Source organism: Anguilla anguilla, chromosome 9 (genome assembly GCF_013347855.1).
Source record: "Anguilla anguilla isolate fAngAng1 chromosome 9, fAngAng1.pri, whole genome shotgun sequence".
Taxonomy (NCBI): domain Eukaryota; kingdom Metazoa; phylum Chordata; class Actinopteri; order Anguilliformes; family Anguillidae; genus Anguilla; species Anguilla anguilla.
Genome location: NC_049209.1, coordinates 46,150,923 through 46,165,752, shown reverse-complemented (window position 1 = coordinate 46,165,752; position 14,830 = coordinate 46,150,923). Strand labels below are relative to the sequence as shown.

General features: G+C 38.0%; 1 protein-coding gene across 2 annotated transcripts in view; it reads left to right on the top strand.

Moving 5' to 3' along the window:
- LOC118236260 (beta-arrestin-1) overlaps positions 1-14,830 on the top strand; it is a 37,720-nt gene that overhangs the window by 14,945 nt on the left and 7,945 nt on the right. For both annotated transcript variants that reach the window (XM_035434477.1, XM_035434476.1), the window contains exons 2-12: positions 5,936-5,966; positions 7,821-7,881; positions 9,024-9,068; positions 9,595-9,791; positions 10,184-10,243; positions 10,672-10,739; positions 11,560-11,695; positions 12,330-12,414; positions 12,506-12,578; positions 12,873-13,010; positions 13,156-13,239. In XM_035434477.1, coding sequence (XP_035290368.1) covers positions 5,936-5,966; positions 7,821-7,881; positions 9,024-9,068; positions 9,595-9,791; positions 10,184-10,243; positions 10,672-10,739; positions 11,560-11,695; positions 12,330-12,414; positions 12,506-12,578; positions 12,873-13,010; positions 13,156-13,239 — 978 coding nt within the window. The remainder of the gene's footprint in view (positions 1-5,935; positions 5,967-7,820; positions 7,882-9,023; positions 9,069-9,594; positions 9,792-10,183; positions 10,244-10,671; positions 10,740-11,559; positions 11,696-12,329; positions 12,415-12,505; positions 12,579-12,872; positions 13,011-13,155; positions 13,240-14,830) is intronic.

The window sequence follows — 14,830 nt, the reverse complement described above, 5'->3', positions numbered from 1 at the left end:
GTTTTCTGTGAACACAAATCACAGAAAAAAAACATCCATATGCATCTTCATTTACAATAGGCTGAACCCTGTCACAACACAATCCACCGTACACAAATTAGAACTGCACTGAGCCTCTGACATCAAACATCAAGAAGGTTCTTTTTTTTCTTCCTGGCGCAGTTTTTTGTTATTAATAATTATAATTTGGAGAAAAGGCATGCTGAAGCCTGTAAGATGGAAGTGTAGAACAAGAACAAAAACTAAATCAAGCAATTAAGCTAACTGTGATGAAACAAGACCAAACAAAGAGAAAAATAGTAATTAAAAAAATACAGCAGATAGATGTTGGTGATTTAGACAGCCATAGATTTAGTAGGCTAAACAAACAGAGGACAGATTGTTTTTTGTCTTCCTTCTTCATTTTTCTTTTTATTTGCTCAGTAATGTTTTTTGTTGCAACATGGGCATGGCCAGGTATAGTTCCATACATATGGTGCTTTATTTATACAAGGTAGGTTGACTGAGCACACATGCTCTTATGCAGCAAGGCCCTGTAAATAACCCCCCGCCCCCACCACCACCACCACCACCCCCACCCCCAAGTAGCCATAACCTGCATGTCTTTTGATTTGGATTGCGGGAGGAAACCAGAGTACCTGGAGGAAGCCCACACAAGCATAGTGTGGTGTTGGTGATCACTTGGTGAAAAATATTGTTGATGGTCAGAGTCAGAGTGCTCACCTGCTTATTGATATAATAAATGTGAGCTGAACACTTCGGGGGGGACCAAGGCATGTCAAAATGTTTTACGGTTCTACCCAGACTGTGTCAGGTGTGTCATCTTCACTAGAGTCTCGTCTTCTGCTAATTACTGAGTTCAGATGGGGTTACTTGTATATGATTTTGCCAAAATAGAGGAATAATTAAATCACTAGAACCACCCTCCCACCACCACCACCCCCACCCCTCCCAAAAAAAAAAACTACACATGAGGGAAGTGTGAATGAAAGTGTGAAAATAGATGGCGTGATTGCATTTTTTTTTTTTGAGACTGCCACCTGGCATATGTAGTCATTTGCTACCATGAAAAACTGAATCCATAGAGGTTGGGTGTCTGCCTGGATTATGATTACGATATGTAGTATGAATATGTATGAATATGATATGCATATGCATATGATATCTACTATGTGTGCATGTACCAATCATTATGGACATGGCCAGTAACAGTGACGGTTTGCAGAAAAATGTTGTCATGGATATTGTGTGAATACTGTCGGTAGTTTGTCAACAGCTCTCACTGTGGGATACTGTTCCCATGCAAGTGCGTGTAACATTCTGTAAAGAGGAGCTTGCATGCCCTGCCCTATCATTAGAACATTTCAGAAAAGCAACTATTCGCAAAGCAAACAAAAAAAATGAAATCTTAGATAAAATATGTGAGGCATATACTTTATTGTGTAAGTGCAGATGCCGGTATTATACAAAGGATCCTTTTTGCAAGCAGATTTCATGACTGGGTGATAAACGTCATATTTTGGGCAGACACACATATATTACGTGGCGCTGCTGCGCTTCCTAACCATAAAAATACAGATGGCGAAGAGAGTTTAGTAGCATGAAACAGGTGCTATCAAACAGCACAGCCAATGTGCGCCGATGGATGCTGTCTTCTGCCACGTCCAAGCGTGCGTTTATCCTTCGGAAACATTCATCTGTGGCCGTTTGCATCGTCCTTGGCATACTGATGCAGTTCTAGTCAGTGAATGGCGATTGCATAACTGTGATTCATAACGATAAACCGTGAACAGTCAGGTCTGACCATTTGGAGACGCAGCTGGGAAGCGTCAGTAGAAATGACTCTCTTCGAAACAATGCTGCTGAAAAGTGAACAGCGATGGGGAGGGGAAACTGGGACAGGTTGTCCTTAATGTAACATCATTATATGCAAAAATGTTCAAGGCGTTCAGCACTGCAGCTCTGACAAATTGTTCAGTACTTCGGTACAGTTCAATGAAAGTAGAGTCGTCCCTGAAGAAAAATAATTCAGACAAATTATATCTGACACGTTAATCTAATGGGCTGCCAGTCCCTGCTCACAACAGGTGGAAAAATTTAAGGAAATTATTATACTGACGAAACAGAATGAATAGTCAGAGAACATAATCTTACACAAAACAATAAGAAATAAATTCTAGTGGTAGACTCTCATGGTTAAATCTTGTGTAATTCCTTTTCCTGTGTCATTTTGAGACAAATGAGTAGAATAGATAGCTTGTCACAATACTGATAGCGTAATCTATTTATGTAGTTGAGATGATTACATAAATCCCTCCTTAATAACGCTCTCTATTGTGTTATTATTAAATTCAAGAGTGAATTGTTTATTGATGATTTATTTTTTAAATTTTCTGCCCAACCCAGGGCTGTATCCATCCAGTTTCCAGCCCAGTCTGGGACACCCGCCCTGTCTGAAACCATAGCCACTTTCCATGCGTGAACCGCCCGGCCGATTCGGGACTGCTGAGACACCCCTGGTTTTCCGCTGAAACACTTGGTGTGACCAGCTGCTTCTTTTTGTGTTGCAGACCTCACCTAAGCTCACACAGAGCGGGGTAGGAGGAAGACTTTTTCCATGCGCTTTTCATGCATTCTCACTGCCACCATTTTTGGCCAGTGGGGGTCGCTCAAGAGCGATGAAGCACGGATCCCTATCCTACTGATCCCTCCTGTACCCCGTGGAGCTACCGGCCACAGTCTGCGCTCGTACAGTCCAGTTTCGATCCAAAGCTGTGAGGCTCATCCATGAACCACAGCGTGGTGCCTTAACCGAATGAGCCAATCAGCAGCCCCATGTTAACTCATAGTCACCAACATTACAAATTCATTACAGCAAAATTGTCTCATCACTTCTGTAGCCATCGTACTTGTTTAACCTTCTCGACTCGGTTTAATACCCTCGTCACGTGTATGCAGATGGAATTCCAAGAAAGTTTGTTTGCTCTTGTAATGATGATTGTAATTGATTCAGAAATCTTAAAGAGCACAAAAAGCAGCCTGGTGTTACCTTGTCAACCTTTTTTTTTTCTTCTTTAAAGGGCCCACATCTCCAGATGCTCCCTCATTAGACTGTTTCCTTCCTTTATCGCCCCCAGGCTTTAGCCTGTCAATGGAGAACACTGTGGAAAACTTGACCGACCGGGTCAGCTAGGAGGCCAAATAACACCACGATGAAGTATTTTTAGCTCCTAAACAAGGGTGATTTGACAAATCATTATAATATAGGAACTTAATACCCCCCCCAAGGTCAAACGGCTCTCGGAGGAAAGAAAACAGAGAGTCCAGGGCAGTTTCTCCCTTAGCATTGGGCTGACTTGCTGCTACCACGGCACTGCTCTCCGACCTGTCAACAGATTCAAAATGACAGCTCAGAACAACAAGGAAAGACAAGCTGGAAACAGCCACAGCTGGGTCGACCCCCTTTAGCATAAATATGGTTTATTCATCATTTTGTAAATGATTTTATCATAATTAAAATTCATAATGGATCAGAATTTTGTACTGAGCAATTGCAAGATCCCTTCTCACGAGAGAGTTGTTTCTTAAAGGTAGTAGTCTAAAATATACATGATGTCCCACTGGAAAAATATGACTAATTATGATACAGGCCTACTCAGATATTTTCTTGTTTTTCTGGTCCTACATTCTCAGAAATGTCTCATTCCGTCTGCTCTACATTACTGTATGTACCAAGTAATTCCTCTCATGGGACTATTTTTCGGGTGGATGCTTGCAGAGGTCAGGTATATTGATCACTAAGAGCTCAGTGCCACAGGATATTTCGCAAAGAGGTTTAAGGAATTGTTTTTCATCAAATATTGATGAGACAATACATTTTTTTCCCCCAAGATCAAATGACAGTAGGAAAAGCAGTACATTCGGATAAGTACCTTCATAACCATTTTCTGCGAAAAGCTATTGGGTTAAATACAAGTTCAATTGAACAATTAACAAATATTTTCCCAGCAATAACAGCAAGGTATCTGAGTCTCTCAGACACCCTTAAAAGTACCAGTCTATATTCCTGAAGTTTTTTTTCTTAATGTCTAAATGAGTGATACTTCTCTCTATTCTGCTGTTTTACCGGATATCCAATTGATCGGCTTTTAAGGAGTCTAAGAATTTTCCGATTTATCCCACATTAACACAAATAGTATCCCTCTGCAAAAGGTACTGTACATTCTGAAGTGATACAAATACTTATAGACACTATTAAAGTTGCTTGATTGATAGATTTTTAAATAAGTTAAATATGTATAAAATAACCCACAGCAATACATTGCTTGTCAAGCCATGCTAAAGTATTTATATAATATTCCAAAACTGGGTGGAGAAGATCTAAGATCTAAAGCAATGGTGAGTGTTAAGAGGTCCCCTTTTAGTCAGGCTTATCACCACAGCTTTAATAAAGACAATATACTCATTAGGGGATAAAGCAGCCCTTGCTGGAATCTAATGGGACTCCAACTAATTTATGACATCATTAAAACTTAATAAGCGGGGAAGCGAGGTAATTGCGTTTGAAGCTGCTATCTGCTGCTACATTACCATATTCAGACTGGGCTCTGGAGTCAATGGCTCGGAGGCCACTGTGACCAACGGCCCTTTTTATGCTACCCATCTGCTCACGGAGACAGGAATTACCATTTTTAAAGGTCTGGCAAGCTGTTGCAATGCTAACACAAAAAACGAAGTGTAAATTCCAGTGTTGGGAAGGCATACAGGTATTCACTGTCTGAAATTAAGGCATCGATCGAACATGGAACCCCCAAAGCACTGTGCGACAGACCAGCAGTTGACTAGCGGTTGGTTCACGTAGACTGCGCCATTTAAGGTAGTAGGATTACTAATGATCTACCATTAGTGAATGCTTGTTTACAAGCCAGAACACATCAAATAAGACACTGATTTATAGCATATTGAGAGGAATGTTTTCTGCTAACATTTCATACAGTTTTTTTAAATGAATGTCAGCTTCTCTGATTTAGAGACGTATAAAATAAAAAAAAATAAAAAAAACAATTATTAATTCATTCGCTGTAGCCTTGTCACCAGAAAGATGAACAGTGCCGCGCCCTGTGGACTTAATCACCAAGGCAATTTCACAAAGGGTTTATTGGCAAAAGTTTTCCCAATTGAGTTTGCGGCATAAACAGTCAGCCAATAATTTGGTTTCATAAATGCAGTTTAGTGATGGATGTACTCTTGTCAGGACAAGAGGCCTTTTAAATGCCATTGGTTAAGATAGACTCATTTAACATCATATTCATCATTCACGAAAGAAATCTTCTTGTGATTTATTTAGTGAGTTTACTTTTAAAATGTGAGGCCTTCTGTATATTTCATTGAAAAACATTGGCTCCAATCGAGTGTTAGATTTGACTTGAAGCCATTTGCCCATTAAATGCTAGCTATCAATTTGTAAGCCGAACAGCTTGGACTCTGATTTCATATTTTCCTGGCATCAAGACATTTTTTATTGTGTTTTACAAGCTCTTGTCCAAACCATAACTTTGGATGCTTTGAACACATTTGCTGTATCTTTCAATTCACAATACATGCTGAAGTTATTGTGCTACAAAGATTATTATCAAGCAGAAAATATTGATATCAAATACTGTATCAGTGAACTGGATTAGATTACTTATAAGCAAACATTTGGGCATTTTGATGCTTTGCACTGGCCTGAAAATGGGTCCCACGGTTGAGTTGTAACAGTCATGGTGTAAATTGTCAATATTAGTGTCCAAAGAGGACACTCTCTTATTTTTTCAGTTACTGAAACAAAGCTCAAAGTTGGACACTATTACTTGATTCATTTTTCAACTTCACTTGCAAATTACTACGGTGTCATACATAAGAAATGCTAATTGTTGTTTTGTTTTCTTCGCAGAGTTTTCAAGAAGGCAAGTCCAAATGGAAAGGTAAGTTTTAAAGGTCATAATTTTTTACTTCAGTGGTCCTGCTTTGAGTGATTTACATTCAAAATACTGCACACTTATCCCACTGAGACTCAGCAGAAGAAAATGATTTTTTTTTTGACATAATACAAGTATCATGGATAACAAAACTATGTTTCAATGAAAATATTGGCAAAGATATCATTCATTTTTACTGAATTTCCCTTGTAGTGTAGGTTTCAGCATGGTAGAATATATGGCTCTTTGGATGAAGACCAGAGACTCATGTCCCCTACAGGGTACAAAATGGACATGTGGATGTGTAAACATATTCTTATCATACACACATTTTGAGTAGATTACTCAGCATTAACCTTGCAAATAATTAGCAAATTAGCATCTTCTGTATAGCCAGTCTGATGTAGCACCCATCTGGTGTGTAGCTATGATAAATATATGAAAGTAAACAAAAATAGAAAAGCCAATCAATGAGGAAACCCTATATATAGAATGGAAAAATAGGACAGGGATGATATTATCTAAAAATCAGCTGTATTCTCAGCAGCAATATTTATGCTAAATATTCCTGATCAAGTGACTGAACCTCTTGACAATTTACATTTCTCATTAGTCTCCTCCTGCGAAGTACTCGGAGTGCTTTATGTCCCCACTGGCATACCATACATTATGTATAAGCACATTGGTTCACAATGTATTTTTCATAAGATGTAATGGAAAAAAGATATTATTTAAAATACAGATAATTTTTTGTTTGGAGATTCTATTCTATGATGTTGAAATCACACCAAGATTTCTGGTGAGTCTAAAAAGGCCAACTAAATCATAGTATTTTCATCACTGATCCTCTCCTGTTAAAATTGATCAGTCCCGTGTAAAATACTGAACCACTAGAAATGAAAAAGGCATCATTTTTGGCATCTCAGTTGAGATAGTTATGAAACAAATGCCCAGCTCATTTAACTGAGAAATACAAAAGGCAAGCAGATCACAGCTCCAAAATAAAAACTCTGAAGCTCTGACCAGCAACGGCTCAACAGACACCTGGGATTAGGATCTGTCCTCTCTGAAGGCAGAGACTTAGCGATCAAAGCAAAATCTGCGCATTGAGAAGCTTGAAACAGCATAGCCTTGAACAGCCTCATTTATATGAGCCATAGTTTCCATGACTGCGAGCTGAAATATCGTTCAGTAACAAGGGTAGTATTAAGTGTTACTCCTTCAGGACGGAGCAACCGTGTGGAGAATATGAAATGGTTGCTATGAGTCATCTCTAGTCATTTCATTTTTGCAGTCAGATCAGTTTAGCCAGCCTGCCAAGGCTCCTTTGATGAAAGAGTGGAGTGACCGGTGGAATTGTGGGAAGTGTAGTGTGAGATAGCACTGCTGATGCATGGAGATAAGTCACTTAATTTCACTTTCTTTCTGCTATCCTTTTTTTTAAAACTGAAGCTAACAGGATACTTCAGTTTTGTTTAACTGTAGCTCACTGGTGAACCGAGCCATAATATGCTCTGAAAGCCAAACTCCTACACTGATTACGCAAAATATGTCTTCATAACAATTTGTTCCACAAGCTGTGCATCTCTGATGAGCCTGTGCCACTACAACAACACAATATAACTTCCCAGTCAGATGGGCTATCTCAGTGAGATGGGCAATAAGAAAGCTTTACTCAAACTACTGTGTGCACAGGCCAAATCTGATCCTTACTATGTTATATATTATGTTTACCTAATTTCTGTGGGATTTCCTTAGATTATTTTTTGTACAGCAGCCATGTTGCAGAGGTTTATTATTTCTATTTTCTGATTGGTATTGTTTGGTCTCTAACCTGTGCAGTGACATTTATTTCAACAGCTTACCGTCTATCTCGGGAAGAGAGACTTTGTTGACCATGTGGACCTCGTGGAACCTGTTGGTAAGCTGGCGACTCTACAATCAGACAATGACCATACACGTCTTACTATTAACATTGAGCGTAGGCGATGAAACTTGCCTGGAGTTGTTGACACTCATTTTTGTGTGAAAATAGTATTCATAGATAACATTTTAGCAAAGCAAATCTCTTAACATGTGACACATTAAAGTGATGGTTTACTGTCTGGGTTTTTCGAATATCATTTCAGTTTTAGTGTATGTTTTTTATTGGTCCACACAGTTTTTTATGTGCAATGAAAGATATTTGAAATAGTTTCTGAGGACCTACTAGCTAAACAATGGCTGCTGTTGGGGAATTTGTGGGTTCTTGTTTCAAGTAACTCAACAAAAGCAGCATGTACACAAAGCCTACAGTGGTCACACATATGAAAAGATAAGGTTTATAGCATGTATTCCCAATTGAAAACAAATATTAGTTTTAATACTGTGCTGGTAATTATTTTCTTCTCAGTTTGTGTAAAAAGAAAAACGTTAAATTTAAAGAATAGTTGGTAGTATACATATCATGTATAACATCTGGAAGCTTAATGCCACTGTACACACTTATTTGAAGTGTATTTTCTTGCTGAAGACCACCAAGAGTTCCTTGTACAGGCCATTGTATTACACGTCAACAGAAACCTATAAATATCTCAAATATTCTTCTCTGCACACAAAATGAGCCAAGTGAAAACATGCACTAAAACTCAAATAATATTTTAAAAAACATTCAGAAAGTGATCTGTCCCTTTAAAGCCATTCTTCTAGAATGTGATCTTTTTTTTGTATCGCAGTGTGATGTAAAATGTGAATCATTAGTATTATTGCCTGCACATGGTCTTTTAGGGAGTTGTTAAAATTGTATGACAAACAATTTGGCTTTACCCTTGCTTCTAAGAAAATTGTTTTGTATTTGAGAATATTATGTTTGTAAATACAGGATAATATAAAAAGCGAAATCAAAATGTTCTGCCTGAAGCATATAGTTGTAAATCTTTCTTACATTCATTTCCATTATCGTAAGTGCAGCATGCACTGCAGCCTAGCTGCATAGAGGTCTAAGTGCCAAAATGAATCAACGGAATCATATTCTAGAAAAAATAAAGGTCTGGAAATGTAACCCATTCATTCTTTGCCTTCCAGATGGTGTGGTATTGATTGATCCAGAGTATTTGAAGGAAAGAAAAGGTGAGGGGAAAAGTTTTAGATTTGAGCCAACATTTTCTTTGTTCAATCTCATATTTCTGAAATGGAATACAGAGTATTTCCGTCGCCAAATTATGTTATTTGAAATATGTGGCAAGTGGTAATCTAATAATTCAGGCGAATAATCTACTGTTACATTTACAAATCTACTGCTTTCATACGCTGCCCAAAAATCATATAATGGATGTTTTATGCGAGTCATAAAATATTGAAAAGGCACAGTAATTAAGTTCCAGCCAAAGGCTGTTTCACATCACTTCAACACTTCTATGAAACCAAAAATAAAAAGGAAACTTCAAAGAAAAAGAGATGGATTACCAAAAAGTTTAAACACAGCTCCTACTGGCACAATTATAAGATAGTATATTCTTCAAAGTCAATTTTTCAACACCGCCCCCACATTCCCCCGCACACTCACAGAAGTGTATTTTAATAATGTTAAAGTTCAAGTTATTGGGTTGTTCAAAACTGAACTGAATCTACTCTTATGTGTGTCTTTCACCCTCAGTTTTTGTGACACTGACTTGCGCCTTCCGGTATGGACGAGAAGACCTGGACGTTTTGGGCCTGACATTTCGGAAGGACCTCTTTGTGGCCAACATCCAGGCCTTCCCACCAGTGCCTGAAGAAAAAAAGCCCTTGACCCGTCTTCAAGAGCGCCTGATTAAAAAGCTTGGGGAGCATGCATACCCTTTCACCTTTGAAGTAAAATTTTGTTTTTCTTAATATTGTTCGCAGGCATGTTTAGCTTCCCTGTTTAACTAACACAGATATTTTTTAATTAATCGATATAATTGAATAATTATAAATAAAGGCTGATTGATTGATTGATCAATTGAGTAATTAAGTAATCATGTTATGACAATGAAATATATAAAAAACATAATAAACATTTATTTAAAAACATAAATAAATGAAAAAACGTATCATTGAATTTAGTTATACATAAATTAAAAGTTTTCCATTGTGGAAGACAGAAATTGACCAAAGTTAATATATATGTAGAACATTTAATCACTCGAATGTCTAAATTTAAAGGTATTCTGGACAAAGTGTTACGTGAATCTTTTCAGTATTCTACCTTGATCTTTCCTCAGATTCCCCCCAATCTTCCTTGTTCAGTTACCTTACAGCCAGGACCAGAGGACACTGGCAAGGTAATATGAATGATCAGGGGTCAAATCATGGGGGAGGCTGGGGGAGCATAGCCCAACCGCCCCCCCCCCCCCCCCCCCCCCCGAAACCCCCCTCCTCCCCCTCTGAGATTTTCACAGTTTCACACACTCTTAAATGTATGCATTAACCTATCAATCCAAACACAGTTTTTAAAATGTATTTATTTATTTATTTCTAATTTAGCTATACATTCTGTTTTAAATGTACAATCCTCCATAGGTGTGTTATTGGTGCTAGCCATGACGTTTTGGCAGTCCACTCATTGAGATAGTGTGGTATACGTTGCAACTGTAGTGCCGGTATTCCGTCACATTCCTAATTTGTTTTACAAACTGTGATGCACCTCATTACTAAAAAGGCAAAAGTCATTTGATCACAGCATATGCGCTCTGCTTTTTCCTTTGTTCAGGCCTGCGGTGTTGACTTCGAAGTGAAGGCTTTTTGCGCTGAGAATGTTGAAGAGAAAATTCACAAAAGGTCTGCTGTACTGTGATGCTCTTTCGTTAATCTTGTTAGTGTGTCAATGTTCAAATGGTGGGGACAACAAATCTGTATAGGCCTCTGGTACTTCTTTTTGCTGTTCTGTTGCGTAGCTGAGCAATAATTCAGATTTGATCGCCATAATAAACAATGCACTTCAAACTGAGAAACAATAGGAGCGTTCATCACTGTCTTCCATGTGAGTAGGTGCTGTATTAGTTTGGCTGGCCTTATAAATGGGCTCTCACAGTACTGATTTCATTGTCAATATCACAGTTAAGTATATGTGCCTGTTGAACAGAATATGCCAAACCTCTTGTCGTTGACAGGATAAAGCCGGTACTTTTGTCCAGTAGGTTGTTTTATTGTGTTAATAAGTGGTTCTACTTAACATTGCATAATTTCTCTGCTGTTTGTTTTGCAAAAGGGTTATAATTGAATGTGATTCAATATCGGCAGATAATAAATAATTTATAACAACAACAATAATAATAATAATAATAATAATAATAATAATAATACTTTATCTTACTTCTGTATGGGTCCATATGAAGGGATACCATATAATGTATACAGAATCTGATTCATTCACAATACTAATACATTGAATACATAAAAAATACTGCTCACATGCAGTTCTGGTGCTTTTGTACATCCCAGTTCAGAACCACTGTATAGTGAGGATTCAGAAGTGCAGCATTTTAAAGAGGTGTGCTGTCAAGCAGGGAGCTATAGTAATAAACTGTAAACTGTAATAAACTGCACGTCTGCACTCTGGGGTGATTTGGCTCGACTCGTCTCTGTTTATGCCACTCAGAAATTCAGTGCGGCTGGTAATTAGGAAAGTGCAGTACGCCCCAGAGAAACCCGGACCGCAGCCAATGGCCGAGACCACGCGACAGTTCCTCATGTCGGACAAACCCCTGCATCTGGAGGCCTCATTGGACAAAGAGGTGACAGTCTGAGCCAATATGATCATCATAAACCTGCATGTCTCTCTCTGCACTGGCCCCTAAGAAAAATCTCACTTTAGAGACACAAACAGAATGGCTGTGGGATTAAATCACTAAGTGAGGTGATACTAACCTCAATGGGCCCACACACCTATAACCGGGTGACAACACGCAGAAAAGTAATAATGATAACCTAATTTGTTTTATACATTGTTCTCAAAATGGTTGCTGGAAAAAGAACAGAAGGTAATAGATACAATTCAAAGGCAGAAATGTTCAAAGAATATTCGAGGCACCTTGCCCGGTTGTGCTCTAGGATCAATGGCAACCGTTCAAGGAAAACCTCAGTGCAAACCATACCACCCCCAACCTGCTATGAATACAATGGAATACAAGTGTTTGTATCTATGGTATTGCATTTATATTTATATATTATATTTCATTTTTAGATATGATCTTAATACACTGCACATGCATTTGTTTTGTAATAACTAGAAGGAAACCAGTTTTGCAATAAGCAGTTTTATTACTTTTCTTGATATATTTAATATTAACATTGTTGTGCGTGCTGCGGTAATGTGTTCGAAATGTTATTATCGATTGAGTGCAATTTATTGCGCGCCTCGCCTTCCAGATTTACTACCACGGAGAACCAATCAACGTGAACGTTCATGTCACCAACAACACAAACAAGACCGTGAAAAAGATGAAAATCTCAGGTGATTTATTCGGCTTGGCTGTCAGACATTTTCATACGCTCCTCGTGTAATATTTTGAAACAGAAAAGCTATACTGTGTGTGTCCATACAGTGCGGCAGTACGCGGACATTTGCCTTTTTAACACTGCGCAGTACAAGTGCCCTGTTGCGACCGAGGAGTCTGAGTAAGTCTTCAGTGTGTCAACTGACAACGCCAATAGCAGTTCATATTTAGCACATGTAATTGGCTTGTGAATCCTATATAAGTTTAAGACAATTTATTCAAATGATAAGGTGTTTTTGTGTGTTGTTATGCTTTATTTGTTTTAACTAAAAATATATAACTGCAAAATATGAGAATGCCAAAATATGGTTGATGATTAGTCACTGTGTTTATTACATTTTACCTAAATTATCTTTTCTTTGCCACATTTGATTTTTTAAAATAAAACATTTATAAAAATATATTTATTTCGTAGTGATGTAGTTGCTCCAAGTGCCACATTTTGCAAAGTATACACCCTCACTCCTTTCCTGGCCAACAATCGAGAGAAGCGAGGTTTGGCCTTGGATGGAAAACTCAAGCACGAGGACACAAACCTGGCGTCCAGTACACTGTGAGTATTCCAATGTTCCGTTGCTGACCTTCGACCTCAGACAATGCTATGGAAAATAAAGTGTTGTGTTCTAGAAGCATGTTAAAGAATGAGGTGGTGACCTTTCGCAACCTGAAATGTGGAACTTTCACTGTTCTTTTGACAGATTAAGAGAGGGAGCCAACAAGGAGATCCTGGGCATTATCGTCTCTTACAAAGTAAAAGTGAAGCTGGTCGTGTCACGGGGCGGGTATGCATTTTAAAAATGTTAATGAAATTGTAAGCATAAGAGCAGCCATTTTAAACCAGACATTTTAAAATAGAATACAAAAAGCCATTGATGTCATGCAAAGGACTCTTAGTAGATATTTGTAAAGATATTAAAAATCAAGGGTCACAGCTACTGTACAATGTAACAATATTTTTGTGATAAATAGAACACACAAAAAACATTTGGCCAGAAATATGAGCTTTCTTGCAAAACGCGCAGTACATTTTCCAGACCCTTACTTCTTTTAAAATATAAACAGTAACAAAATGAAATCCTTACTAACTTAATTACCTTTGAACCAACCAAATAAACATGTATTAAAATTCCTTAGTAAAGCAGAGTCTGTCACAAACTTTCCCCAGACTTCCCTCAGGCACTTCATAAGGTCGGAACCCTACTCTGCTCCTGTTATTGGACAGCTGATGTAGGAAGCACCAGTGGTGCATGTTAGCCTCCAGTGGTGGCGTGTTGTATAGCCACTTTATTGGTTCTATGTATTTCTCCTCAAACGCTTTCAATGTGTATATTATACATCAAAATATTAGCTAGGATTAAGGCTGAATCACTTCATAGTGTAGTTGACAGCAACCCAGAATATATATGAGCAGTGGAGCAGGGTCAAAAGCTTGAACTCTGTGTTGATGAATCTGTTCATGAAACCAACTGCCTAAATTCTCGCCTCTTTGCAATAACGCAAGACAGGACAAATCAGGAAGAATTCTTTTTTTTTTTTCTTCAGCTGTGATGTAGCATACATCCATGTTTTACTTTCCTAAAAGTCATGATTTTCAAAGCAGCATCAGAATGTGATATACTTTAAACTATCACTTGAACCATTGTGAATAAGTTACATACATAGTAAATCAAAATGAATGAAAAATGAAATGAGAAATGTGTTGTTATGTTACTGTTCTAAACATTACAATTTATATTTATGACAAGCTAGAAGCTATTTTACATTTTCTGTTGATATTCAGAGGAGCACAAAGTCATTTTAATTTCAAAAAGTCAGTTGGTGGGAAAATATCTTAATATCGGAAGGTGAAGAAGGGCTTTCATGATTCCGGACTCATCCGTGTGAGGTTGACTTTTCTGCACATCCACCACCAACTTGCATCATCAAATCTGTCAACCTGTCAGAGACTGAAATAACCCAGGAGGTCAGAGACTGAAATAACACGGCACTATGGGTAACCCACTTTGATGCTGGCTGTTTCTGTGGGGGGCTGCTAGAATGGGGCATTGAGTTGAGTATGCCAGTCACATAGCCATGCCAATTTTTAATTTTGCCAATCACATAGCCTTCAAAACAAGCACTGGTAAACACTAGCCATCAACCATCATGTCAGCAATACACACACGTCCACCAGACTAAAGAGAAAATGCAGACTTCTGGGACTGACCAAAACATTTTACAGTAAGAACATTCATGTTGATATTAATAAAGTATCAATGGCTTTTTATATATAACTCTTTTCAAGTCTAGTTTAAAATGGCTGATCTTCCAATTCTAATTTTCTTGTCACAATTTACAGGACATGGATATTGTTTTGCATACATATGCCATATT